The 24361-nt window shown below is 44.9% G+C and overlaps 2 protein-coding genes and 1 long non-coding RNA gene across 11 annotated transcripts in view; 2 read left to right on the forward strand and 1 right to left on the reverse strand.

Moving 5' to 3' along the window:
* The window catches only part of MICAL2 (microtubule associated monooxygenase, calponin and LIM domain containing 2), a 91016-nt gene extending 70615 nt beyond the window's left edge, over window positions 1-20401 (forward strand). For 5 of the 9 annotated variants that reach the window (XM_057381982.1, XM_057381984.1, XM_057381986.1 and 2 more), the window contains 11 exons: window positions 164-356; window positions 3251-3423; window positions 3789-3863; window positions 6928-7019; window positions 8624-9947; window positions 11876-11970; window positions 13299-13391; window positions 13621-13714; window positions 16428-16527; window positions 16969-17042; window positions 17563-20401. In XM_057381982.1, coding sequence (XP_057237965.1) covers window positions 164-356; window positions 3251-3423; window positions 3789-3863; window positions 6928-7019; window positions 8624-9947; window positions 11876-11970; window positions 13299-13391; window positions 13621-13714; window positions 16428-16527; window positions 16969-17042; window positions 17563-17747 — 2498 coding nt within the window. In that variant the 3' untranslated portion in view covers window positions 17748-20401. Of the gene's footprint in view, window positions 1-163; window positions 357-3250; window positions 3424-3788; window positions 3864-6927; window positions 7020-8233; window positions 8338-8623; window positions 9948-11875; window positions 11971-13298; window positions 13392-13620; window positions 13715-16427; window positions 16528-16968; window positions 17043-17562 lie in introns of those variants that run through there. The other 4 variants (XM_057381985.1, XM_057381989.1, XM_057381990.1 and 1 more) reach the window with 4 other exon arrangements.
* On the reverse strand, window positions 15610-23477 carry LOC130582978 (uncharacterized). The gene is made up of 3 exons (XR_008966374.1): window positions 23344-23477; window positions 22253-22380; window positions 15610-15767 (listed from the first exon to the last, which is right to left on the reverse strand). It is a non-coding gene; the product is annotated as an uncharacterized LOC130582978 (long non-coding RNA).
* Window positions 23478-23588: 111 nt separating this feature from the next.
* Window positions 23589-24361, forward strand: part of PARVA (parvin alpha) — a 41920-nt gene continuing 41147 nt past the window's right edge. Inside the window, exon 1 of the mRNA XM_057381994.1 lies at window positions 23589-23724. Within this exon, the coding sequence (XP_057237977.1) occupies window positions 23589-23724 (136 nt within the window). The remainder of the gene's footprint in view (window positions 23725-24361) is intronic.

Consider the following 24361-nt stretch of genomic DNA (forward strand, 5'->3'; position numbering starts at 1 on the left):
GGGCTGGAGGGATGTTTTTGCCGTGCCAGGCTGTCCGTGCTCACCTCGCCTGCACCTCTGAGGACAGCACAGAAACACCAGCCAAGGAGCACTCTAATGCAGGGGTGATGTCCCCTCGCCACCCTCCTCCCCTGACACCCTCTGTCACCTTTGTGCTCCCCAGGCCGCTGCCTGCCCCTGCCCGATGAGCCCAGTTCCCCCAAGAAGGCCAAGAGCATCCCTGAACACTCCGAGCTGGAGAGCTGGGGCTCACCCCCGTCCCCAGAGTGGGCCATCGTGAGGGTCATCCCCGAGGAGGAGATGGCTGAGCACAACCTCCTCGCTGTGCGAGTCATGGTCACCAGCGATACCAGCAGGTACTCTCACATGCACGTTAGCTGTAAGAGCAGTTTGGTTTTCTCTGGAACACTAAAGAAAATCATAGCAAAATATAGCACTGGATGTATGTACAACTGGGGAGGGGGGAAGAAAAGAACCAAAGAAACTTCCACAGATGCTCAGAATAACAATTGTTCTTAACCACAGCCATAAATTCCCCCAGGCACATGAATCACTTTGCAGGAAAYCTTCAAACATTCACATCCCACACAGGGGCCTGAATCAGAGGGAAAAACATTGCTGTGATCAGCTTGGGGTCAGTTCTTGGAACGGAGAGTTTTTGGTGCACGGGGATTTGGGCAGTGGGTGTGTTGTGGCCAAAGGTGCATCCTTGGTGGCCATCTCACACCTTGGGCAGCATCCTGCAGCACCACACCCTGCAGCACCAATCCTGAGCCTCTCCTGGGGCATTGGAGACCCTGCCCACCCCGAAGAAATCTGAAATTTGATGCACTTTGGGGAGCTGTCAGAGGAAGCCCAATTGCTGTTCACATTAGAATATATTTGCTTTTGGGCAGGATTCTGTGGCAGCTAGTTCCATCTGAAGATTAGCTTGGTATCCCCTGAGTAAAGCAGTTTTCCTTACCGAGAACTAAAAAATGAGAGGGGGAGTGAAAAACAAAAAGAAAGAAAGGCAAAACCAAGACCAACTGTTGCTGCTCTATAGGGAAGCTGATTCMGATTCCTGACACCCTCTAAACACCTGTTTGTGGTGCTGTGTGTAGCTTTTGGAGAGCAACTTGGCTCTGAGAAACACAACTTCTGCTATTCCCTGAGGTGTTTTGAAATGGGTTTGTGCATTGGTCTGGGCACTCTTAGAGGAAAGGATGAGCCTCTCCAGGGCTCCTGCCCCAGGGGGAAATGGAGAGCACAGGGCAGGGTTTCCCAGCTGCTGTCTCCAGCTCCTCTTCAGAGCTTCCATCCCTCACTAATACCCTGCAGCTCATGGTGGTGTCCAGGAGCGATCAGAGCGGGCTGATCCCTCTGATCTGGGGATCAGCTCCTTCCCCTGAGGCTGGACAGAGAGCCCCTGGTTCCCTGCCAGCAGGACGTGGCACAGGGGTGACAGCACATCTGTCACCAGCTCAGGGGTGCCAGCAGCTCCAAAGTCAGCTCCTGCTGCGCCCCTGCCTTGGGCTGCTGCCTAAAAAGGGGGACGAGGGAAAGAGAACAAGTGACAAATGGCACTGCTGGGCTGGCTGCAGGGAGCTCGGTGGCACCGGGACAACAGTGACACAGCTTTGCAGTTTGGGCTTTGGGTGCTGTGAGTAATGAGCCCTGTTCCAGCAGAGATGAGAGGAGAAACCTCGTGCTATAGTGCTTACCTCCTTGCTGGCCAAGGAAAATACACGTTTTGCTCTTTAAAACAGAAAKATATCAATCAGTGTTAATGGCAGGGCTTTTTCTTTTCCTTTGGTGTGGCGCTCTGCCCAAGCTCAGTGTGSTGTCTCTCCATCCACACAGGGTCTCAGCTATCCAGCCTTCATATATTTATATTTTTACATACATATATCTGTATGGCTGACACTGGTTGAAAGTCAGCTTAAAAAGTGTGTTTTAGCATGAAATTGAAGGTGGCTCTGATTCTGCCTGCTGAGAGAGCAGCACACCTGGATAGGAGCTCCCACCCCTGCTGTCTTTCCTGGCCTGGCCTCCCAGCACTGCCAGGGCTCAGGACTGGTGGATTCTGCCCAAATGTGTGTTTTTATGTGGTCTGCAGCTTCTCCTTTACCTCTTCTTCCTCCTGAGCTGTACCCTGGGCTGTCACAACAAAATGTTGCTTTCTGCTGCATRAACACGAAGCAGCGTTCTCCTGCTATGCCAGAACAACTGCTCATGGTGTGAACTCCTCTTTTTTGAGGCCTAGCTATTACTCATCACAGTAGATCCAAGAATTAGGTTAGCAGTATTGTTTGCATTAAAGAGAGGCTGAGTGGGATGATGCTGTACTCAYTCATGAGAATGTGGTCACATCAGAAGGGCTGACGGTGTCTGTTCCCTCCAGTCTGTGCTTGACAGATGAAAGAAATGGCCTGATTATTAGAAAAAGGGATAATAATCACCTCAAACAGTTGTTCTGCCCTCAGGCAAGGTCATKATGTGCATGTCATCCACACATGTGTTTGTGTGGTGTGTTTTTAATCACATTTACACAAGAGGATGCCACAATCTGCCTCTGTGATCAGCTCAGGTGCCTCTGCACTGCTCAGTGCTCCATGGGCTGTGCCATGGCTGTCTCAGGAATGAGGAGAGTTTGTTTCCTTATTTCCTGCAGACACTTTTTGCACATTTGAGGGCTGCTTAGGTAGCTTCAATTCTCTCTCTCTCAACTAATGCTTACAGTTTTCTCCAGCTTCTTGACTAAGCCTTGTTTGCTGGGCCCATRGCTGTCCTCATGCCTCTCCTCTGGGTTCCTTTCTCCTCTTATTTTCAAAAATCTGYAGGAAAGAGGTGAAAAGCATTGAGTTTTGACCCTCATGCCTTGTTTCCAGGTGAATTGCAGCATTGCAAACGCTGTTTCCCTTCATTCATCCTGGTGTTCAGCTTTGCAGACAGAAGAGCCTGGCCTTGCTAAGTGAGCAGTGAAGAATTTCACCCCCACCCTCTCTCAGAGGCACTCAGATTCCAGGTGTAGTGGTTGTGGGTGCAAATCCAGAGTCTGATGGGAATGGGGATGGCTCAGCTGTGTAGCACTCACAGAAAATTACACTCCTGTGATAACAGTGATGGAAGAAGGAAAATGAGGACAGCAGCTCTGGCTGCAAACACCTATTCCTCTGAAACACCCACAGTGCTGTCAGTGCTGGTGCCAGTGCTTGTTGCAGCCCCTGAAACATCCCCCTTCTGTCCCATCTCGCCCTTTTCCCTGCAGCTCKGAGCTGGAGTCTGATGTCCAGGGTGACTCGTGGCACTGGGAGGTGAGCGAAGGGCAGACCCCGCTGCCGGAGCCCCCTGCCCGTTCCAGCCCCATCCCGAGATGGGCAGCGCTCAGCAGGAGCCCTGGGCTGCCCGAGGACAGCTCCAGAACATCCAAAGTGGCTGATGGTGAGCASTGGGTGAGCTGGGGGAGCTCCAGCAGCCTCTCCTGAGGGGACACATTTCAAAGTGGAGCTGTTCCCTGCAGCGGGTCAGGCTGTGCTGTCCCCCAGCCCTGCCTGCCAAGGTCACTTTGCTGCTGCCAGCACCATCTCAGTGGGTTTGGGGTTGGGGTTCCCTGGYTCCTGGGGAGCTGTTCCCGTTATCCCGTGGTGGTGCTCAGTTCCCTCTCCCGGCTGCAGCTGCCTGGAAAATGAACCCCCACCACGCCTTTGGGGTTTTGCTCCTCCACTTCTCCTTATTCCCCATCTCCATTCTCACCCACTGCCTTTTGCTGCATTAACTGACCCCATGTCCCTTCTGTTTCTGCTCAGCACTCCAAAGAGCCAACAGTTTCCAGTCCACGGCATTAAATAAATATCAGAATTGGAGGAGAAAAATCCAAACGAGTGAGTAGAGACCAAGATGTGATTGTATCTTCTATTCATTCTGTTMTCCTCTCTTTTAATTGTCTGCTTCCTCTCCTTTCCTTTAGAATCTTTGTATTTTTAAGTCATTAAATGAGAAAACAGAGATAGAAACACACCTAATATTTCTTTTCCAGTTTTTTGCCCTCAAAAGATCAAATTCCTCTCAGTGTGACTGCACTCTGTGTAACTATACCCATCACAAAGTGGTGTTCACTTTAGTTCTCCAGATGAGAGCAKGCATTCCCATCCCAGAGCTGTACAGTTTGTCTCTAGCCTTGCCTGCAGTGATTGCTGCTGATCAGATGGGACACTGAACATGGTGTCATTGTTAGAAATGTTCCTGGAGGTGTCTATTGAGAGCCTTCCACAGGGGCTCTGTCACCTCTCTCTTGTTGGGAAAAACCTCCAAGTGATAGTTCTGGGTTAGTGAAAGGGAGAAAGCCAATCCCAAGATYTGAGCTGGTGAAAATAAGTGTTAGTGATCCGTGTCCTCTGGRGCTTTCCCTGGGTTTGGGCTGACCTGTTTCTGCTGTGGAAATCACMCAGGAAGGCAGTGATTGTGACAGAGATTGGATCTGTGCTCTGTTCCCTTCTGAAGCAGAGTGTGGTTACCCCTGAGGTAACCTTTCTGCTGGGCTGGAGCTGGGCTGCCCAAACAGCACATCCACCCTTGGATTCACCCTGGCTGTGGGGCTCCCCAAACAGCACATCCATCCTTGGATTCAACAAACAGGGCACCCATCCTTGGATTCACCCCGGCTGTGGAGCTGGGCTCCCCCTGGCACAGCTCTCAGCACACAAACACCTTCCCCATTCTCCTGAGGACTGGCTGAGTGAGCTGAGCAGCATCCCAGAGCCCCTCAAAGCTCTGGCTCATGGCATCTGTGTCACCTCTGTGTCACCTTGGCTCTGCCTCATGGCATCTGTGTCACCTTAGCCCTGGCTCATGGCATCTGTGTCACCTTGGCTCTGCCTCTTGAGCGCTCTGAAGTGTTTGGGAATTAGCACAGACATCAGAGTTTGGCCCCACCAAAGGCTGGAATTTAGAAATCTTGCCTTCATTGGCCTCAGTTTTTAAAAGATACATCAATAATAATGCTTGATCCAGATTTGAGTGCAAGGCAAGTAAGACAGGAAAGCAGAGAAGACTGAAGAGGGTGTCCCTCTTCATTTCCATTGATAATCAGCTTGTTCTCAGCAAGGACATTGCTCAGTGGTTTGCCAGTTATATTTCCCATCATTTTGTTAAAATCTCCCGTGTTCCTCAGGGGCTCTAGAGGGAGCTAAAAGCCTTTCAGAGGGAAGCAATGTGCTCCACAAGTCTGCCTGAGCCTCAAGTATGCTGTTAAAATGAGGTGTAAAGCACACTCAGTGTACACTGGGAACAGAATAAAGGCTTTTTTTTACTCTCTGGAGGAACACTGTAAGTCATAGTTTCTATATTTAATCCAATTTGATTACAGGAATTCTTATGATCATCAGTCACATGAAAAAAAAAAAAATCTGTCTCCTTTTCAGACACATTTCCCCAAACACATATGTTTCATAAACAGCAGGGGTAGGCAGCCAAGGAGAGGAAATCAGTGTCAGGGCTGTATTGGCTGAAAGGCTCAGAGCAGGATATTACCTTTCCAAACCTTTAATCCCCATTGCACMGCCACAGGGAATGCCATGCTCTTAATTTATCTTGGGATTTTGGGCCAAGCAGATCATGATAGTGCCCTAGGGAACTTTTCTTTTTTTCCTTTAAATCCTGTTTTGAAAGTGAGGCTGAAAATAGAGGTTCAGCATCTCGGTGGGAATGAAGCCGTGTTCCCTGTGACACAGGGGAAGCTGTGGCTTCGTGTGGAGTGATGTTCTCAGCTCAGGGCTTYAGTGGGTCAGGCTGAACCCCCCTGGCTCACTTAGGCACGTGCTGGTGGTGGCTTTTTTATCCTAATTGTGGGTTCCTGTGTTTTCCCGTGGCTCAATTCACTTTACAGAACACAAAGGGCAGGCCCTGGGTGCCATCCCTGCAGGGCTCCTTAGCACAGTGTGTCACTCCTGTCTCGATCCAGCAGAGCAGATTTGCATCAATTGGGTACAAACAGGAGGGACACTGACAGGAAAGGGAGCTCAGTACAAACTGAGAGAGTACAAACTGAGAGGAAAGGGAGCTCAGTACAAACTGAGAGAGTACAAACTGAGAGGAAAGGGAGCTCAGCCTCTCTCCCTGGCTTGCCTTTGCTGAAATCACTGCAGGAACTGCCCCCTCTCTCTCTGGAGTGTTGCTCTGTCCTTAGGCAGTTTTTAATCCTTGTGTAGAAGAACCCAAGTTTGCTTTGGGAACCTGAATGGATTTCAGAACTAATAAYTGAGCTGTAAATATGCTTGTCTTGTTATAGCTGGACATGATGATATATAGCTGGATATGATAATATCTTGGCTCAGGGATACTTTTGGTTGTCCAAAGATTATTTATTATGTAGAATTCCCACAGGCACAAATATTGGAAAGTTCTCCTGGTTCCCTTCAGGTGCAAGTTGCCTCCTTTATCAATTAATGACCTGGCCTGACCCTAGGAGAGTCCCCAACATGTTGCCTGTTGTCCTGGCTTGGGAGATTGCAGGATTTTTTCTGTCCTTACTGCCTGCAGGTGGATGCATTCCCCATGTATTTCCCATTCTGACAGACAGCCCTCTCAGAAGTCATCAATTTTCTTCATTTCTTGGAATTACTCAAAGTTCAGAAGTCACAGGTTGTTTTGACTGCCTCTGAAGAGGGCTGCTTTTCCAGAAAGTTTCCTGGAATTCAAACACTGCTTCACTACATCCAGCCAAAAAATGGAAGCAGTTCAGGTCCTCTGCTGAAAATATCAACATATGTTTGGCACAGGATGCACATCCATGTGAGTGAGGCCACAAACTCCAGTGTTGTAGGTCAGCTCTTCAACTTTAACTCTATCCAGGGGGCTGTTTTATTTTCTACTCTTGTTCTTTACCTGCAGACTTCATTTAAGACAAAATCAATACCAATGGGAAGGTAAAATGTGTGTCTTTGGCAGGCTTTCCTCTGCTGTCCATCAAGAAACCTGGGCTAAAGGAGAGCTCAGGCAGCTGCCAGAGCCATCCTGGAGAGGAGCATTCCCAAACACAGGTACGGAGGAGACTGTGCAGGGCACAATGATTGGAGCATGTCTGCTCTCAGCAGGCTCTGTCTGCTCCTTTCAGTGCTTTTGGCCCTCACAGGGACCACGGGGTTGGAGTTATCTTTGTGCTGTACATAGGGAAGAGCCTTTGATTTGATGTAATCATTTGATGTAATCATGTTCATCAGTCATAAAATCATGGAATAGTTTAGGCTGGAAAAGGGCTTCACATCTCCCACTTCTCAGRGGCATCTTCTGCATGCTTCAGGACCTCTGATTTCTATGGTGTTTTTGGTTGGTTTTATTTTTAATTTTGAGGGTTTTTAGGGAGGATGAAGGGTGGGCCTGCCCTGAGTGCAGCTCTGCAGTGGGACCATCCTGAGCAAAGGGCAGCACATCCTGGAGCAGCTGGAACCAGGACCTGCCCACATCCTCCATGCCATGGACACTTATCCTCACCTTTGAGTTCAATATGAATAGAATTGCTTGATCTCAGGGCTTGTGCTAGAAAAAAATCCACTCTTCCCATCCAGCATGGAGGATGAAATGTGGTTCAGGAGATGGGGCCAGGAAGGGACTGTCCCAGGGGAGCAGAACTGCACAAAGCTGGCATGAAGAGGTGAATCCATGCAGCTCCTGCTCTGCAGGCACTGCTCAGTGGCCTTTCTCTGAAAATGGAGGACTAACTGTTTGTTTGTTTATTGTGTTTCTTACATTTTTCTGTCTGAGATCCTGGCCAATAATTTTAGTCATCAAATAGGAGTGTGAAATGGAGGGGAGTCATTATTGCCTTACTTCTGGTGCTTCTGGGAAATGAAAAGTCAGACACATTAATGGCTTCACCCATGTGAGTTTGGGTATCTGGCACATAAATGGGAGCAGGATTTCCATCTTCACACCATCCATTACCACATAGCACTGATGATAAAATGCCTCCCTTTTAAGAAGGAAGAAAGATCTCTAGTTTTTGTCTGCTGGGTACATAATGTGGGTRTTTATCCTTGTTACTGTCTTCAGCAGAAGATTTTAGTGGCTGGAGTAATGAATTTAAACCTTTACCAATGGAAAAATAATCATGAAAGGGAACTAATTGAATTGTTTAAAACTACCATCTTATAATGTTTTCAGGGTCACTTCTTTCATTCCTACTTGCATTACATAAACATGCAAYATTAYAAAAACACTYRGAGTGGATGGATAATGGTCYCTTGTGCTTGCTCAGAACTCTAAGGTGATGCAGCTGGAACACACAGGAGAACAGAGCAGATCTGCTCTTGTCTATTTTCCTGGAGATAGGACTGTTTCTTTCTAAGGAAAATATTAAAGGTAATTCATAAAGATATGACAGTTTCTTAGCATGAATAACATTATTTTTAGACTATTAAAATTTCCAGTAGTATTAGATCTCCACTCCTAGAGAAATATTAGTCTTTAGGGAGAAAATCTTTTCTTATATAATCATCTACATGTGTGTTTGTGTATAAATTAAATATTATGTTCATTACTACTATGTTAAGATTAAAACAGATTAAAATATTTGATGAAATAGAAGCTACACAAAGCAGYATTTTTATATCCCTAAAATAGTCTTTTTTTTCCATGCATTTCACAGTTGGCTTCTTACAAGAAGCCACAAGAAATTAGAAGAGGAYATTTCAAACCGTGCAGCCCAGTATTTCAAAGAAAAGAAAACGCCAGGGAGATGCTKGAAGATGCACATCCCAATGTTCCCCACTGTCCTTATCAGAGCAGCACAAGTTCTCCACAGAGCCCTCTTGGCAGTGGGACAGTGGCTGCTGATTTTTATGAGCCTGAAGACACAGACAGTGACATTGGGACATACTCAGCCCGGGACTGGAAGGAAAAAACACGGAGAAATACCTCTGAAGCAGAGGATTTTACTAGGAAAACAAAAGTGCTGTCATCTCTGGGTTTGAAAGAGAAAGATGGCAAAAATACCAGGCACCCAGAAGAAAAGCTTGAGCAAGAAATAAAGAGGCTGGGGCTTTGTACTCAAAAGCAACCTTTGTATGGCTCCAAGAGGACAGACCCCGGTGGGACCAGTCTGGGGTGTGGAAATGATGGAGCCCTGGGCACTCAGGAGAAGAGGGGCCCTGGCTGGAAAAAAGAAGAAGTGTTCAAAGCATCTGGCTGTCCTGTGTCYCCCTTACTTGCAGGTGATGCTCCAGCTGTGCCAGCTGACAGAAAAGATGCTCTGAGGATTCCAGATGTGGTGTGCAGGGAGCATGCAACGGGCCAGCCCAAATCCCCACTGAGGCTCTTGGCTRATGCCATCAAAAGGTCCATTCTGGAGCCTCTGACCTCAGCTCCAGAAGGATTAAAGCAGGACTCCGAGAGCAAAGTCAGAGCTTCTTCTGAACAGGTTTTCTTCAGCTTCCCCAGCACTCCTGGGTATTCCCTAAGCCAAAGGAACAGCAACAACAATAACACCCAGTCACAGGATCCTGAAGGAACAGAGTGGGCAGAGAAATATTTAGGAGATGGGAGCCCTTACTCAAATCTCTCTCACTCTTCCAGTGGCTCTGAAGAGATATCTCTAAGGGATTATTCCTTACCACCCTACAGTGCTCACTCCTCCTGGCCTTCCAAGCAAAGCCCCAAATCTCAGGAATCAGCTGGCACCAGGATGGAGGAGGTGCCAGGACTCCTGGAAAGGTTTACCTTTGAAGATAGTTTKCCTTTGAAGACAGGGGCTCCCATGGATGACACGTGCATCTGTAAGGAAAAGTCAATTCTTCCTTCATCTCCAGAGCCCCAGAATGCCCTCAAGGACAATCTGGACAGCTCTGCTCAAAAGGGATTGTTCTGCAATAGGGTGACAAGGACAGCTCATGAAAGAGAAGGGAACTCCTTGGTGTCATCTCTGCCTGTCAGGAGAGAGCAGACTGCAGAGAGGTTGTTCTATCCTTTCACAGGTGAGGACCTGAGTGGAATTATGTTGTCATTATTATTATTATTATTATTATTATTATTATTACTATTAGTACTGTGTAACAGCACTTTGTTTAACCTTTCAAAGACCAGTGGTGATCATGCACGTGCACATTTCTTGTGCATTATGTTGAATTTCTAGTTTCTTTTACACAGGAAAAATTAATAAATACATTTTTTTTGGCTAAAGTTTAGGAGTTGCTACAGGTGTAAAGGGGTGGGGTGGATSTGGACCCAGGTTTGGTTTGCTGCTCGCTGCTGTTGGATGTGTTTATGTCAGGAGAATGTMCTCAGGAGGTGGAGGGCATGGCAGGACAGGCTGGGATCTGGCAGAGCAGTTTCTGGAGTAACACTGAGTTGTGCAAGGGGATCTGCAGCAGGCAGGCAGAAGTCTGTACTGAGAATTCCAGTAGAGCACAGAGAGCATTTGTTTTTCTTCCCGTGAGGAGCCCAGAGATCAAAGCAGAATGTTTGTRACAGCAGAAGCTTTGCCCTGTGTTTGTGCTTCCTCAGCAGGTGTCTCTTCAGCTCTGCTGGCAGAGTTGTGGCCATACTTTTGGTAGCTTTGCAGTGTTGTTAATATTCCCTTGTTCTTTAATTTGAGAGGAGAGAGCACCTTATTGACCTACTGTGACCTATTTGTGAGTCTATCTGAGCAGTGATTAAAAGCCATCAATTCTCATGYTTGCTTGCAAGAGCAAGGTTTGTATTAAAATTACATGCGAGTCCCAGAAATATTGATATCAACCAAGAGCAATGTGAGTAACCCGAGCATAGGCTCAGGTTCATGGATCTGAGTTTAACTTAGGGCTGGAGGCAAAAGTCCTGTGTCAGCACTGGGACCCAGAACAAGGCAAAGAAGGAACATTTACACTGGGAGGATGGGAGGAGATTTTAATCTGAATACAGCTTGCACCTAGAAAGCCAACTGTTACCTCSTAGATCCAAAGAAAAAGGAATCCTGTTAGCTTTAAATAATGTACACTTGCAAGATGGCCAGCTGTTAATCATTAACCCTGCAGCAGGTTGAAGCACAGGGACAGATGTTCCAAAGGCGGTTTTTATTTTCTGAAATAAAGAGAATGAAGCTATGCATTAGACAAATTAAGAAGAAATTCAAATGTTTACACCCAGTTGAAACAAGATGCTGGAAAAACAGGCATGATAAAATTGCTGCAATTAAATGTAATTTAATTTATAATTCTGAAAGCACGCTTCTTCCAAAGGCAGCCTTTGAGTTTTCCTTATGGAGTGTATTGTTGTGATGTATGGATTTTCCTGACTTCTTATGGCATTTTAATCAACAGCCCAATGATGTGATAATATTCCTAAAGCAGAAATASAAGTGACGTTTGTTTAGACATAATTAATGAAATATTTATGTTGCACAAGGCTGTGTGATAAAGCCCTGTTCTCTTAGCCCATTTGCTTCTGATTACATTTGTGATTTTTTTATATGACCAGACATTCTGACGCCAACTATTTTACACTGAGCAGATGTCATGTAGTAAAAATGGGTGCCAGTTGCTACAAGCCACATAAGGGTAATTTGTTTAAGAGTTGGCTCAGACTTTGTGCATTCAATTACACTCTATAGTGAGCTTATACAATCATTTGGGYAATATGGCTAACTTCAGATATACATTTTAATGAATGTTGTGTGCATTCAGAACAGCGTGCTACACGCATGGTRCTCAAGGAATTAATTTATTTGTTTGTAGTACCCAGAAAAAATTAAAATATATAGCCAGACAGTTTTTGACAGGGATGAAAAATTTAATTAGTGCTGTCAGCTGAATTTCCATATTGCTCTAGGCATTGCTGATTAGAACTCGGGGCAGGTGCAAAGTGTCTGTTTCAGTTAAAGAACAGTATTTTTTGCTTCACTGACCRTTTTGTTCTTGCATTTTAGGATTCGAATGCCTACCTGTCAGAAAACAAGCTGCTGAGTATTCTACTTCATCCTCTGACGAGGAATTTGAATCCAAGCTTTCATTAATGCACCAGGTAATCTTGACTTAGAAACAGAAAGGTATTTCCTCAGTTGGGCTGCATTTAAAATCCATCCTATGATTTTGATCTAAAACACGCAGCAATTTCTCACAGTGGGGACTGTAAGTTACATGTCACGGAGAGAAAATACATTAAGCATATTAAAGACAGATGAACATCAACATTTCTTTTACCTCTTTGGATCTGTAATTCCCCCAGGTTACACCATGGCTGACAGAGGCAGTYTTAATTTGACAAACATGTTTCACTGAAACCACTTTGAAGCTGCATTCTTAAGTGCCCTTAATACGTAGCCCAACAAGCAAACTATTGAAAAAATTAAACCAAACAGATGCAGATTTCCTTTGGGAGAATGCAGATTTGTTTGAGAAGTGCTGCAGGCAGGTTGCTTGGAAAACATTCTGTTTATCCTGATCAGCACAAGTGTGTGAGCCACAAAGTCCCAGTCAGGCCCTGTACCCCAAAATGGGCCAACTGCACCCTGAACTCTCCATGCCCAGCTCTGACGTGAGCAAACAGAGCTTTTCTTGTCTGAATAGCTCATCAGAAATGTGTTTATCTCTTTCCTGTGCAGAATATCAGTAAGTGGAATTAATAGTATGAGGTGGCCTTTTGATTTGCTGCCTTTGGGGGTGGGGGGAAGAGGAAGGAAAACAAAGTACTGAAAAAYGCTGAAAAATCATTCCAGCTGAAAGCTAGGGAGACTTTGAATGGAAACCCAGCTCCAGCAGAGGAACAAAATCACAGCAATGTSTGGCTGCATTTGTCACCAGTGGCTCTGGATCAGGTGATGCCCAAAGCTGCCCTGCAGCGTGTGCTGTGCTCATCTCCTGACAGCAGCAAGTGCTGGGGAAAAGCAAAAACCTCTGCAGTGCAGCACRGAAATGGCATTGGGCAAGGTTTCACAGTGTCCTAGGATATGGATTTTACTACTTTAGAGCTGTAGCAATAGAAATGGGTTGAGTTTCCTTACACTGGAGCTTTCCCCAGCTGTGCATGGCTGTGTACAGTGGGATGTTGAATGCAGTCAGCTTTGGGATTCAGACACTTTTTGTGACACATTTCCTGCTCAGAGGTGCATTAAGAGCTTGTGATGATTTAAATTCAGCCCAGCAAATGCATGTAAATGTTCCTACATGAATGTTTCTGTTTTGGTGGGGTTGCCTCAGGCTCACCCTGCTTTGGGCAGGGGATGGGGTCAGAGTCTGCAGAGCTCAGTCCCAGCCTCAGTGGCTCTGTGATTCTGGGTGAGGTTGGAGGAAAGCTGCAATGCCACACTTAGGCTCTGATTGCTTCTTCCTTTCTCTCTCTGTCTTTTGTAGGCAAAAAGGGCTCTCAGAAAGAGAAGGAAGCTGGAGAAGGAGACAAAGCAGCTGATTAAACAAGAGGAGCTGAAGAGGCTTCACAAAGCACAGGTGAAATCTCAGATGTGCCCTTTGTCTGCCCAGAGTGACTTGTGAGGAGGGGGATCCTGGTGGGCTCTGCTCCCCTCCCTCTCATTGTGCCTCATACACTCAATGAGTCGCAAGAGCCACAGCTCCTCTGACACCTTTCCAAGCTGTTTTTCTGACTACTGAGGCATCTTTTATCCCCGAATTTTGAAGCTATGATGTCTGTAGCTCTCATGTCATTACATTTTTGCAGGCAGTCCAGCGCCAACTGGAAGAACTGGAGGAAAGACAAAGAGCTCTGGAGATTTTTGGTGTCGAACTGGAGAGAGAACTAAGAGGAGAAGCAGGTACACAAAGCAGAGGATTTGAATGGTTGTCATAGAAATAGTTTGGTGCAAAACCTGAAAAAGAACAATAACTGGCAGGACAAAAATGATTGATAAACCTTTTTGTCAAAGTCTCTGTTAGCTCAAACACCTTTACATTGCTATGACTTTTCTGGTTTTTTTTCTATAAGTCCTATCATAACAAATGTGAAAGATCAGGCAGTTTCATCTTGTGGAGGGAACCAGAGAGGTTTCCAGGAGCTGTAGCTCAGTATTTCAGTATCTCAGTTACCAAGACAGCAGCAGCCTGTGCCTAGTAACAGAGTCCTTAATGACTTTCCTGGGTGTGAAATGCCATTAATATGATTATGGCCATGCTATAGCAACAGCAGCATGCAGGCACATGCACCCCAAGAGCTTTTCCCCAGTGGGCTGGAGATGGCACCAGGGATGTCACCCTGGCCCAGCCAGAGCAGGGCTTTCCCTCCCCTGAGCTGATGCTCCTGAACATTGAGGGTTGTGGGTGCTGTCCCTGCTCCCAGCACTYGTGGGGTGAATCGAGGGACCCACACTGGGGGCTCCCACCAGACAGGGGACTGTGCTCCTGTGTGAAGGGACTGACAGCCTGAATGCAAATGTCTCTGTTTACCTCCACTTCAGAAAACTGAGCCGTGTGTTTCATGACAGGCAGTTGCACAACATGGAAAACCCAGATATGCTCTAGCATCTGAATCTCGTTGTTGTCTTAACCAGGCAATCCAGTCCAAGCCCTACGTGCTGGCCTTTTTAATGCCACATTTCATAGCAGCTCTCGCACTGAGCTGCACTGATCAGTTCAGCAAGAGAACTTTTATATTTACTAACTTCCTAGAATTGATAGTGTCACTCTATTTCAAATTTTATTCCAAAGGCTAACATCTATTTTTCTTAAATGAAATCATAACCCTTTATCAAAYAGCACCTACATTACTGCTTGTAAGTAGCAGAGAGTCTGCTAAAAAGACCCTGAGAATCTGGAGTTAGCTTTTTTCTGCTGTTTGTATAAAGGTGCTTGTTTTTGGAAATCTCAAAAAGAGAGAGGGACAAGAAGCTTCTGACTCTTGGGATAGACACAGAATAGCAGGATAAATGGCCTAGAGCCACCTCTTGTTTTTGTTGTTTTGACAATCGCATTTCCTAAAGAAGGCTGTCTGCCAAGAGATCGATGCTTCTCATTCTCTTACCATCCCTGGTAATTGGATTGCCCTCATTAAGGTGAAAGTACTATTTTTTTCTCCCTGTTGATTGTTTGTGTGTAGGTGGCCAGTTACAAATAGGGCAGATACTGMAATGTAGGATGTTGCTGTCTCTCAATAACTCTTCTGGTGCAAAAGCACAAAGCTTTGACTTTCCCAGATAAAATGTGAGCGCTTCATTGCTCGTAATAACATATKTGTAATGATGCAAGAATTGGTGAGTTTAATATTCTGTTCAACCTTCCTAAAAATAATGAGCATTATTGTTTAATGAATGACCAGTGTTTATTAGGTTAAGTTGTATTTAAGCAGGTCTGCGCTTATGCAATTCAAGTGATTTAATAGGTATTATTAAGGTAATTAGAAAACGATCACAGTTCAGCAATAATATTGAGCTGCAAAGGTTGTGAATAACCAAATTTAGAGCAGGCCTGCAAACAGCAGTCTTCAGTGACATTTACGCAACTCTCCTCTAATAATTCTGTGAGCCTGGGATGAATGGCCCCTTTGTTAGGGGAGTTATTCATTAGCTCCTCAAGTGAATTAGAGGAGAACATGCGTGGGTGCGAAACAACTGCCATGAAGACTGATGAGCAAAATGAGCTTTTGATGATCTTCTAATTGTAGTGACAACAATTCATGCATTAAAAAAAAAACAACAAAACTACCCCCCCCCAAAAAAAAGAAATAATATCAGTCCCATGAATAATTTTTCATGCTCATTATTTCCTTTATTCTGCTTCRAAATACCCAATAATAAATTACTGTTTTGTGCTTTATTATTTGCACGTTGCTTTGTTTTCCACTGACATTTGTGAAGGCTTATGGAGAGCTTCTGCCTACAAGAAAATACAGAAATAAAAATCTCAAAACATGTTTTGCACTGAAATTAGCATAATGGCTCAGTTGACTAAACAAATTATGAACAATGATGGTAAAGAAGAAAACCTAGAGAATGCTGAGAGAATGTTAAGAAATGTCTCCATGCTTTGGAAGGTGAACAAATATCTGCACATGTTGTAGCTAGTTTTTGATTTCATAAAAAGCATATCCAAGGTGTCTTGGAATTTTCAACAGAGTCAAAAGAAACCAGTTGGGATCCCACAGAAATAAGGAATATGAGGTTTAATTGTACCAAAAAAGGTGCAAAGTAGCCAAGACCGTTTACTGTGTGACAATTGTAAGGAGGGACAGGGTAGAACAGAAGGGTCAGGTTTTGAGAAGAGTGTTCAGTAAATACTCCTCTGCAGMCTGTGCAATTACCTCAAAAGTGATGAAAACTGAAATACCTATGATGKAATTAGGAGAATGTCTGACTTTCAAAAGGATCTCAGTCAAAGGAAACTTGGGTAAACCAGGAGGAAAGGTTTACTTTAGCAATGCTGTAGGGACACGCCAACAGGGAAAAGCCAACATGGCTCACAAAACAGAGAACTTAGCTGGCAAAAGCATTGGARAGAAAGCTGGTAAAGCACACTGAAGTCTCCTATTTTACACAGATCCAGGCACAAAGGATGAAAATCAGATGCTACATGAATGGTTTGAGCTGGTCATGGAGAAGAACAAATTAATGCGTTATGAGTCTGAGCTCCTGATTATGTAAGTAACAACAGGCATTGGTATTAAAGATGGAGAGGGGAGAGGGAAAAATGTACTCACAATGCACAATACATCTGAGCACCTYGCTGTGTGCTGCACTTTGAGGCACTTGTGGAATAAACATATGCAGAGTAGCTACAACCTGCTTGGAACACAGCTGAGCTCTCCTGATCCTCCCCTCCTGCAGTGGTTCAAGTATTTCAGCTCTGTATGATACTTTGAACTCTGCCTTCACATCGTGGGGGTCTAGTGAGCACTGGGGCACTCTGTCCTGGGAAGAAAAACATTCTGACAAATTCATCTGGTTTTATTGGATTAATGAAACAAGACCTAGAAATTCACTACAGCCATGATACAAGTAGATCCACCAACACAAGAAGTAAATAAAACCTAAATATGTGTCTTCATTGAGAATTCTTCTTTACATTTTGCTATGCCCAGAGCCCAAGAGCTAGAACTGGAGGACCACCAAAGCAGGCTGGAACAAAAGCTGAGAGAGAAAATGGCCATTGATGGTGAGTCAAAGGGGACAGTGTGCTCCAACCCCCAGGGCCACATCATACCAGCCCTGTTTGCTGCAGAAAGGTGAGGGGGCTGCAGCTCCTGTGCTCACAATAATGCCACAAAATTACCTGTGCTCCTGGGAGYGCAGCTCAGCCTGCAAAATGTGAGAGCTCACAGGACTCCTATGAAGGCAGCTGAGCTGACCTGCTGTCTTGGTKTSAAAGACAGGTGTTTTGCTGTCTCTCTCCTTGGTTTAATAATACTCAGCTTAATTGTTTGTATAAATAAGTAGTGCTTTTCCTGCCCCTTCCAGACTAAATTTTGTTAAAARATCTACTCTAGACAGTATGAGCCCTAGTGGTCAATTCAAATGGCCAAAATCCAGGAGAAAATTTCACWGAACTGGAATTTTAAAAATGCTTTCTGCTATTGACTACATTTACCATCGACTATAATGTTAATTCAAACTGCACTAACAGTTAAAATGCAAACAGTGATCTGGTTTTTAACCTTTTTTTGGTGACGTTTTAGACAGCCTTAAAGATGAGCTGGATCGGAATGAAGAGGATGAAATTTTTACTGAGATGATGAAAGTGGTTGAAGAAAGGGACAGACTCGTGTGTGCCTTGGAAGAGCAGAGAGTGAARGAAAGAGCACAAGACCAGCACTTTGAAAGCTTTATATTATCTACAGGTTATCAGCTGAGCAGGATTTAAACAGCCACATGCAAAGAAACATTCTTTCAGCAATAGTGCCCATCACAGAGATACAATCTTCTGGAAAATGAAGGAATTCAAATTTAGAATCAGCTTATTTGGGAAACACATCATTTTGTTATCAAAAGCATTAAAGCTGTTCTTCTGCTTGAAAAGAACTGTACCAGAGACAGTAATTTTATTGTCAGCCCAAAGGAGCAGTGGAACACAGATTTGGACTGAATTTGCCTGTCTGATGGGCACCAGGGTCTGTGAAAGGGAAATCAGAGCTCCATTATTCTCTTGGAATTTTATTTTAATGCTGAGAGCAGAGTTTCTGAGGAACATGATGACATCATTTAGTATTTCTGACACAGCCTTACTTTCCATCTGTTTGTCTGAATGTCTTTGTGGCTTTGTTAATATTTTGGCACAGCCAAGCCATGGTCAACTATAGAGAAGTCAGAAAAGAAGCATCTCATAAAAAYAGGGTTAGTTTTTATTTGGGGTGGCGGAAGAGTCATTTGACTAATGACTACATATAAGAACTYACTCAAACTACTGTAAATGCAATGTCAGCAATGAATTTTCCATGTATTTTAAGTTTTACTGCACTGTGTATTTTTGAACAAGAAGTTAAAGCAATGTTAAATCCCTGTATTTTGTAAAATACTAAGGGATTATCAAGGGGTGACTATCCTTACAGCTGTTTCATGCTCATAAAGTTTTTGTATATCAGAGGTTAAGGTCTTTAAAGTAAAAAATAATTTAAAAATAGCAATTCAGACCCAACTGATGTGTATAGAGCACACTTTACTATGGTGGACTTCACAATTTCTTCATAAAGTATGTCACAAGTTGTATTGTTGGGTGTGATGCATGGAGTAGTAGTTTAAGACCTYCCTGAGAACAATTCCTTAAAAGCACTGCAAAGAATGTTGAGTTTTTAATATCAACATTTGGCAGAAAGTGTTGTGGGTCTATTTGAATTACATTTATCTTGCTGCTTGAGAAGATGTGCATATTTTTTTTTGCTTAAAGGGATTATCTTCTATCTTTYTTGTACATGCATTTGTAGATACTGGCAAAACAGCATGCAGAAATTCTCCTAATTTAAGTCACTTCTTAAATATGAGATAATTCTGCAATTTAAGATTGGTRATATTCCCAACTGTATGTGTGATGCACTAGATTTTCAAACTGGAAAAAAGGGGAAACTTTCTTTTTGAATATCATTTTACCTCATGCTCTGAGAAGATTTGATGTTCTCATTATTTCATAAATGGTGCTAATTTGCAGCATCTGCCTATGGTACAGCCAAAGATAAAAGCATTCCTGTTTAAAAAGCTTTAAACTGAAAAAACCTCTTGATGAGTACTGGTGAATACTTGTAAAGTAACAGACACACTGGATCCTGTCACAATAATTTATGAATTATTTATCAATCTTCAGGGGTTGCATTTTTTTTTCTGTATTGCAAGAAATACCCTTTCCAAAGGTAAAAGCAAGTTTTTGCTCTTGGCTGCAGATAAAATACCTCTGTTGGTGCAAGCTTTATACTGTTGCTCTGCAATATTTATTGGTATTTATTTATTGCACTGTTTAAAGAGGGTAAAAGTGTCTGGTTACAGTTTGGATGTTGTTTCTGATATTAATTTAAAAATGTGAATTTCTAACAGCTGTGTACAGCAAAACTGTGCATTGCAGAGTAGACAGCTTTATAAGATTTGGTAAATAATAGGCAATAAAATATGGACTAAGATTTTAATGTTCTCAGTGACTGTAACTTGAAGGGATACCCTTAAAATAAARCATTCAGAGCTTTAACATATAAATTGTCTTTAATCACACTGGACAGATATGGCAGAATCCTTAAATGTATTTCAAAAACAACCACCAGATTTTTTTTCCCATCATTCATAGGCTGAGCATTCCTGATCTTCAGATGACATTTTTACAATTCAAAAGCCTGTTCACCTGAGCGTTGCTGTTCCAATAAGCCCTGAGATTTCAGCTGACAGCAGATACCTGTTCAGCTATAAAACCAAACACTAAAGGTGCTTTCCCTTTAGATCCAGAGATTTCCATCCTTGAGAGTATCAGTCCGCAGAAGCTGAAGGCCTTCAGAACTTTGTGAACTTCAAAAATATTCTTTGGAAATAGTTTTCCAAAGGAAATAGTTTTCTGGATGCCCTGTGGTTGTTACACATGCTCCACCCAAAACTGTCTGCTCTTGGGTGGAAAAACCTGTCAGGCTACTGTTACCTTGCCTGATAAGAAGTACCTCAGAAGATTAGATCCAAAAATAAACTGTGGAAGTGATTTAGAAAATCATAAACTCTTAAGTCATTTAAAGCAGGTCTTAGTGTATTGGGAGAGTAGAGAAAGGGGTAAAAAGAAAAGAGAAGCTATGTGCACTGTTCACAGGTCAATTTAATATGGTTGGCTTGTATTAAAATGTATTTAAACACTGGTTTGGTGATGAGTTTTCTTGCTGCTCAATCTTTTCTGTAACGTGACTCACTAATTTATAATAGATTTGTTCATTTTCAAGTTCATGGCACTGTTGTTTCAGGTATCATGTGATGTGTTGGAATGTACTGTGTGTGTCTAAGTGGGCTGGTTGTACGATATTTTCTATTTGAAAAAATAAAATTTTGTCTCACTCTTTGAAGTCGCAGAATAATTTCCATAGAAATTTCTCTCCATTGACACCTACATATAGAGTAATAATGTGCAATGAGGAAAGATCCAGAGGTATCTGGATCCCAGCTGGGATCCTGGAGCATCAGCCTACAAGTATTCCACTGTCAAATATAAAACAGAACACACCCCATCCCTGTACCTGCCATATGCAGACCTTGTGTGCATCTATAAAACCTTTTGTAATGATGCAGTATTAATTTAAGGCCATATGTTCATATATATTCCTAGATAGAGAGAAAAAAGGTAGCATATGTAATTTTAAATTTACGATACGGGGAAAAATGTTGTAACTATCCTCAAAGAGAAACATCACAATTGGAAAAACACCGCAGTAACATTATACACAATGAACTGTACATAAATCCTGAAAAAAAAATCCATTTAAAAACCCAAAATCAAAATTGTAAACTTAAGTCTGGYTGTTGCTTCAGCATCATTACTTAAAGCACACAGTACTTGAGTCTCCAGATCTGATAAAGTTCATCTTAAATACACTGTTTAATTTATTTTTCCCCTTTGTGAAACTACCATAGTTCATGAGGCTGTTAAATAAGTAATACTGTATTTATCATTATTTTACATATATTGAGTGTTGTGAAATAGGAAGGATTCTGGGTCTTTTCAACTATTTTGTGAGGGACGTGGCCAATGCATGTTGAATTGTGACTACCCAGCCCAGTACTTTTACTCTTTGTGAAGGACCTGGCTTGTTCCTTCTGTCTTTCCCAGAAACATCGGGGTACAAAGGCAAGCACACTTGTGCATCCAAAATACCCTCTCTTCTGCTGTGCCCAGAAAATCCTGTATTGACATCCATGCACAGTCATTTGGCTCCAAACAGAGGTTTAGTTGGGTCACTGCTCTGTTTGYAAATGCCACAGATTTACAGGCTTATTAAAAAAAGGGGCTTGGTGAGTGTATTTCTCCTTTTCAAAGAGAATGTTCTTAAAAATTATTCAAAATGCCTAATCTCCTAATCCATACACTGTATAAACAGCCCTTCTGTAAAAAGAGTGAATTTCATGTGAACTTCAGTCTGAAATTTGTAAACAAGGGGCTGTGACATAACTGGTGCAACAAACCAGAGAGCAAACGTAAGGAAAGGATTGTGCTAAGGCTCGGGCTTATTCCTGTTTATAACTGATGGCAGGATGCATGAATCAAGTTTTTCCCCAGGGCACATATACTAACTGCATGCAACAAATAGGCATTGATGTCTACCCCTCATCAGCTAACCAATGTTACTGGCTTGTAAAAACACAATTATTAGCTGATTTAGAAATATCCTCATGGTAATTTCATTTCACTTATTATGCCTAATGGATAGCTAGATATTTGCATGAAGTGTGTGTGGCTTTTTGCCTGAATTGTTAATCAAGTGATTAAGTGGTAAGTGAAAGTAGTGCATCCAGATGACATTAATGCCGTTCCAATCTTGGATGCCTCCTGAACCAGTCACAGCAAATTATGTTTCAAACATACTTCTCCCTTAAGCTGCTCATCTGCAAATCAAAGCAGGGTTGGTATAGGCAATCTATTGTGTTAAATCACCTTTCCTTCCTTTTTATACTGGCTTTTTATACTGGTCTGACTACGACAATTGTTTTCTTATGTAGAAGTGGATATGTTGATGCCCACTGCTTCTTGCCACAGRTGCACCTGAAACCTGCAGGCAGAAGATCTTTGCAAAATGTTGTCAAGACCAAAATGTATGCAGTGAGCTTGAMCTTTAACTTGCAGTAAGCTATTTAGTGACACTTTATGAGTTCTTTTGTCTGTCCACATTTGGGACCCTGAACACGAGAGAAGCGTGAACTTACAGGAGCACATCCAGATTAGGCCAAGGCTCAGGGGATGTAGCATCTCTCCTGTGAAGAACGGCTGAACAGGCTGGAGTTGTTCAACCTGGAGAATGCTCCAGGGAGACCTTCCAGCAGCCTTCCAGTTCCTAAAAGAGGGGTTACAAGGGAGGTGGAGCGGGACTTTTTGCAAGGGCAGGTAGTAAGAGAATACGGGAGAATGGCCTTAAGCTGAAGAAATGCAGGTTTAGCCTAGATAATAGGAAGTATTCTTTATTGGGAGGGTGGTGAGGCCCTGGAACATGCTCTCCAGAGAAGCTCTGGATGCTCCATCCCTGCAAGTGCTCTAGGCCAGGCTGCATGGGGCTTTGAACAACTAAATCTTACTTGCAGGTGTCCCTGCCCATGGCAGTGTGTTGGAAACCAGACRATCTTTAAGATCCCTTTCAACCCTGCCCATGATTCTGTTTTTCTGTCGGTGCTGAGCACAGGATGTAGAAACATCTGCTGTGATGGCAGCTTGTGACTCTGCGATCCTTCAGGGACTTCACTTAGGAGCGGCTGTGGATGAACCGAGCTTTGTGAGCCCTGACATTCAGTCCACACCAACCTTTAACCTTCAGCACCCCCGTTACCTGTCAGCACCCTCCTCCGTGCCCACCTACCCTGGGGCACTCCCACCCAGCCCGGGCAATGAGGGAGGATGGAGCAGGGGCCGAGGCGCCGTCCCGTGCCCGCGGGTACCCCGGGCCCCAACAATTCGGGGGTGCCCCGAGGGGAGGGCAGCGCTGCCCTCACATTTACAGCGCGACCCTCACATTTACAGCCCGGCCCTGACAGCGCTGCCCTCACCCCCACAGCGCTGCCCTCACCCTCACAGCCCGGCTCTCACCCTCAGAGCCCGGCTCTCACCCTCACAGCCCGGCTCTCACCCTCAGAGCCCGGCTCTCACCCTCACAGCCCGGCTCTCACCCTCACAGCCCGGCTCTCACCCTCACAGCCCGGCTCTCACCCTCASAGCCCGGCTCTCACCCTCASAGCCCGGCTCTCACCCTCACAGCCCGGCTCTCACCCTCACAGCCCGGCTCTCACCCTCACAGCCCGGCCCTCACCCTCAGAGCCCGGCCCTGACAGCGCCGCGGGCTCCCGGAGCCGCCAGCGGAACGGGCCCTCCCCGGCGGGAGGGCGGGCGGGAGGAGGGAGGGAAGGAGCGGGAGAGCCGGGAGAGCCGAGCAGGAGCTGCCTCAAATGCTTGAAATAATTCCGCTTCCGTTCAGAGCCGGGAACAGCCTCCCACGGCACCGGGGCCTCGGACCCGTCTGCTCCGTCCCTCGGCGCCGGCGGCGCCCGGCCCAGCATGGCAACCTCCCCGCAGAAATCCCCTTCTTCCCCCAAATCGCCCACCCCGAAATCTCCCCCCTCCAGAAAGAAGGATGACTCCTTCCTGGGCAAGCTCGGCGGCACGCTGGCCAGGAGGAAAAAAGCCAAAGAAGGTAAAAATTAACAGGTCTGCATATTTCCTGGGAGTTACCTTAGCACAGGGTCGGGGAGGGAGGAGACGGGGGGAGAGGAAAAAGCTCTGGGGAGCGGGAGGAAGGGGCTGGCGGGGAACGAACGACGTGCGGGGTGGGCAGGGAGCGGCGAGGGAGGAGCCGCCCCGGAGCCATCGCTCCGCACACAGAGACCGCACCAAAACACCGGACAGAAACACCGCACACAAACACCGTACACAGACACCGTACACAGACACCGCACACAAACACCGCACACAAACACCGGACAGAAACACCGCACACAAACACCGCACACAGACACCGCACACAGAGACCGCACAGAAACACCGCACCGACACCGCACACAAACACCGCACACAGAGACCGCACACACACAAACACCGCACACAGATCCCGCACACAAACACCGCACACACACAAACACCGCACACAAACACCGCACAGACACCGCACAGACACCGCACACAGAGACCGCGCGGGGCCGATCCGGGAACGCTCCCGGAGTCTGTGCGGGATCTGTGTGCGGTGTTTGTGTGCGGTGTCTGTGTGCGGTGTTTGTGTGCGGTGTCTGTGTGCGATGTTTGTGTGCGGTGTTTGTGTGCGGTGTCTGTGTGCG

Source organism: Malurus melanocephalus, unplaced genomic scaffold (genome assembly GCF_030028575.1).
Source record: "Malurus melanocephalus ecotype Western Australia unplaced genomic scaffold, MMel_1.1 scaffold_545, whole genome shotgun sequence".
NCBI classification, from domain to species: Eukaryota; Metazoa; Chordata; class Aves; order Passeriformes; family Maluridae; genus Malurus; species Malurus melanocephalus.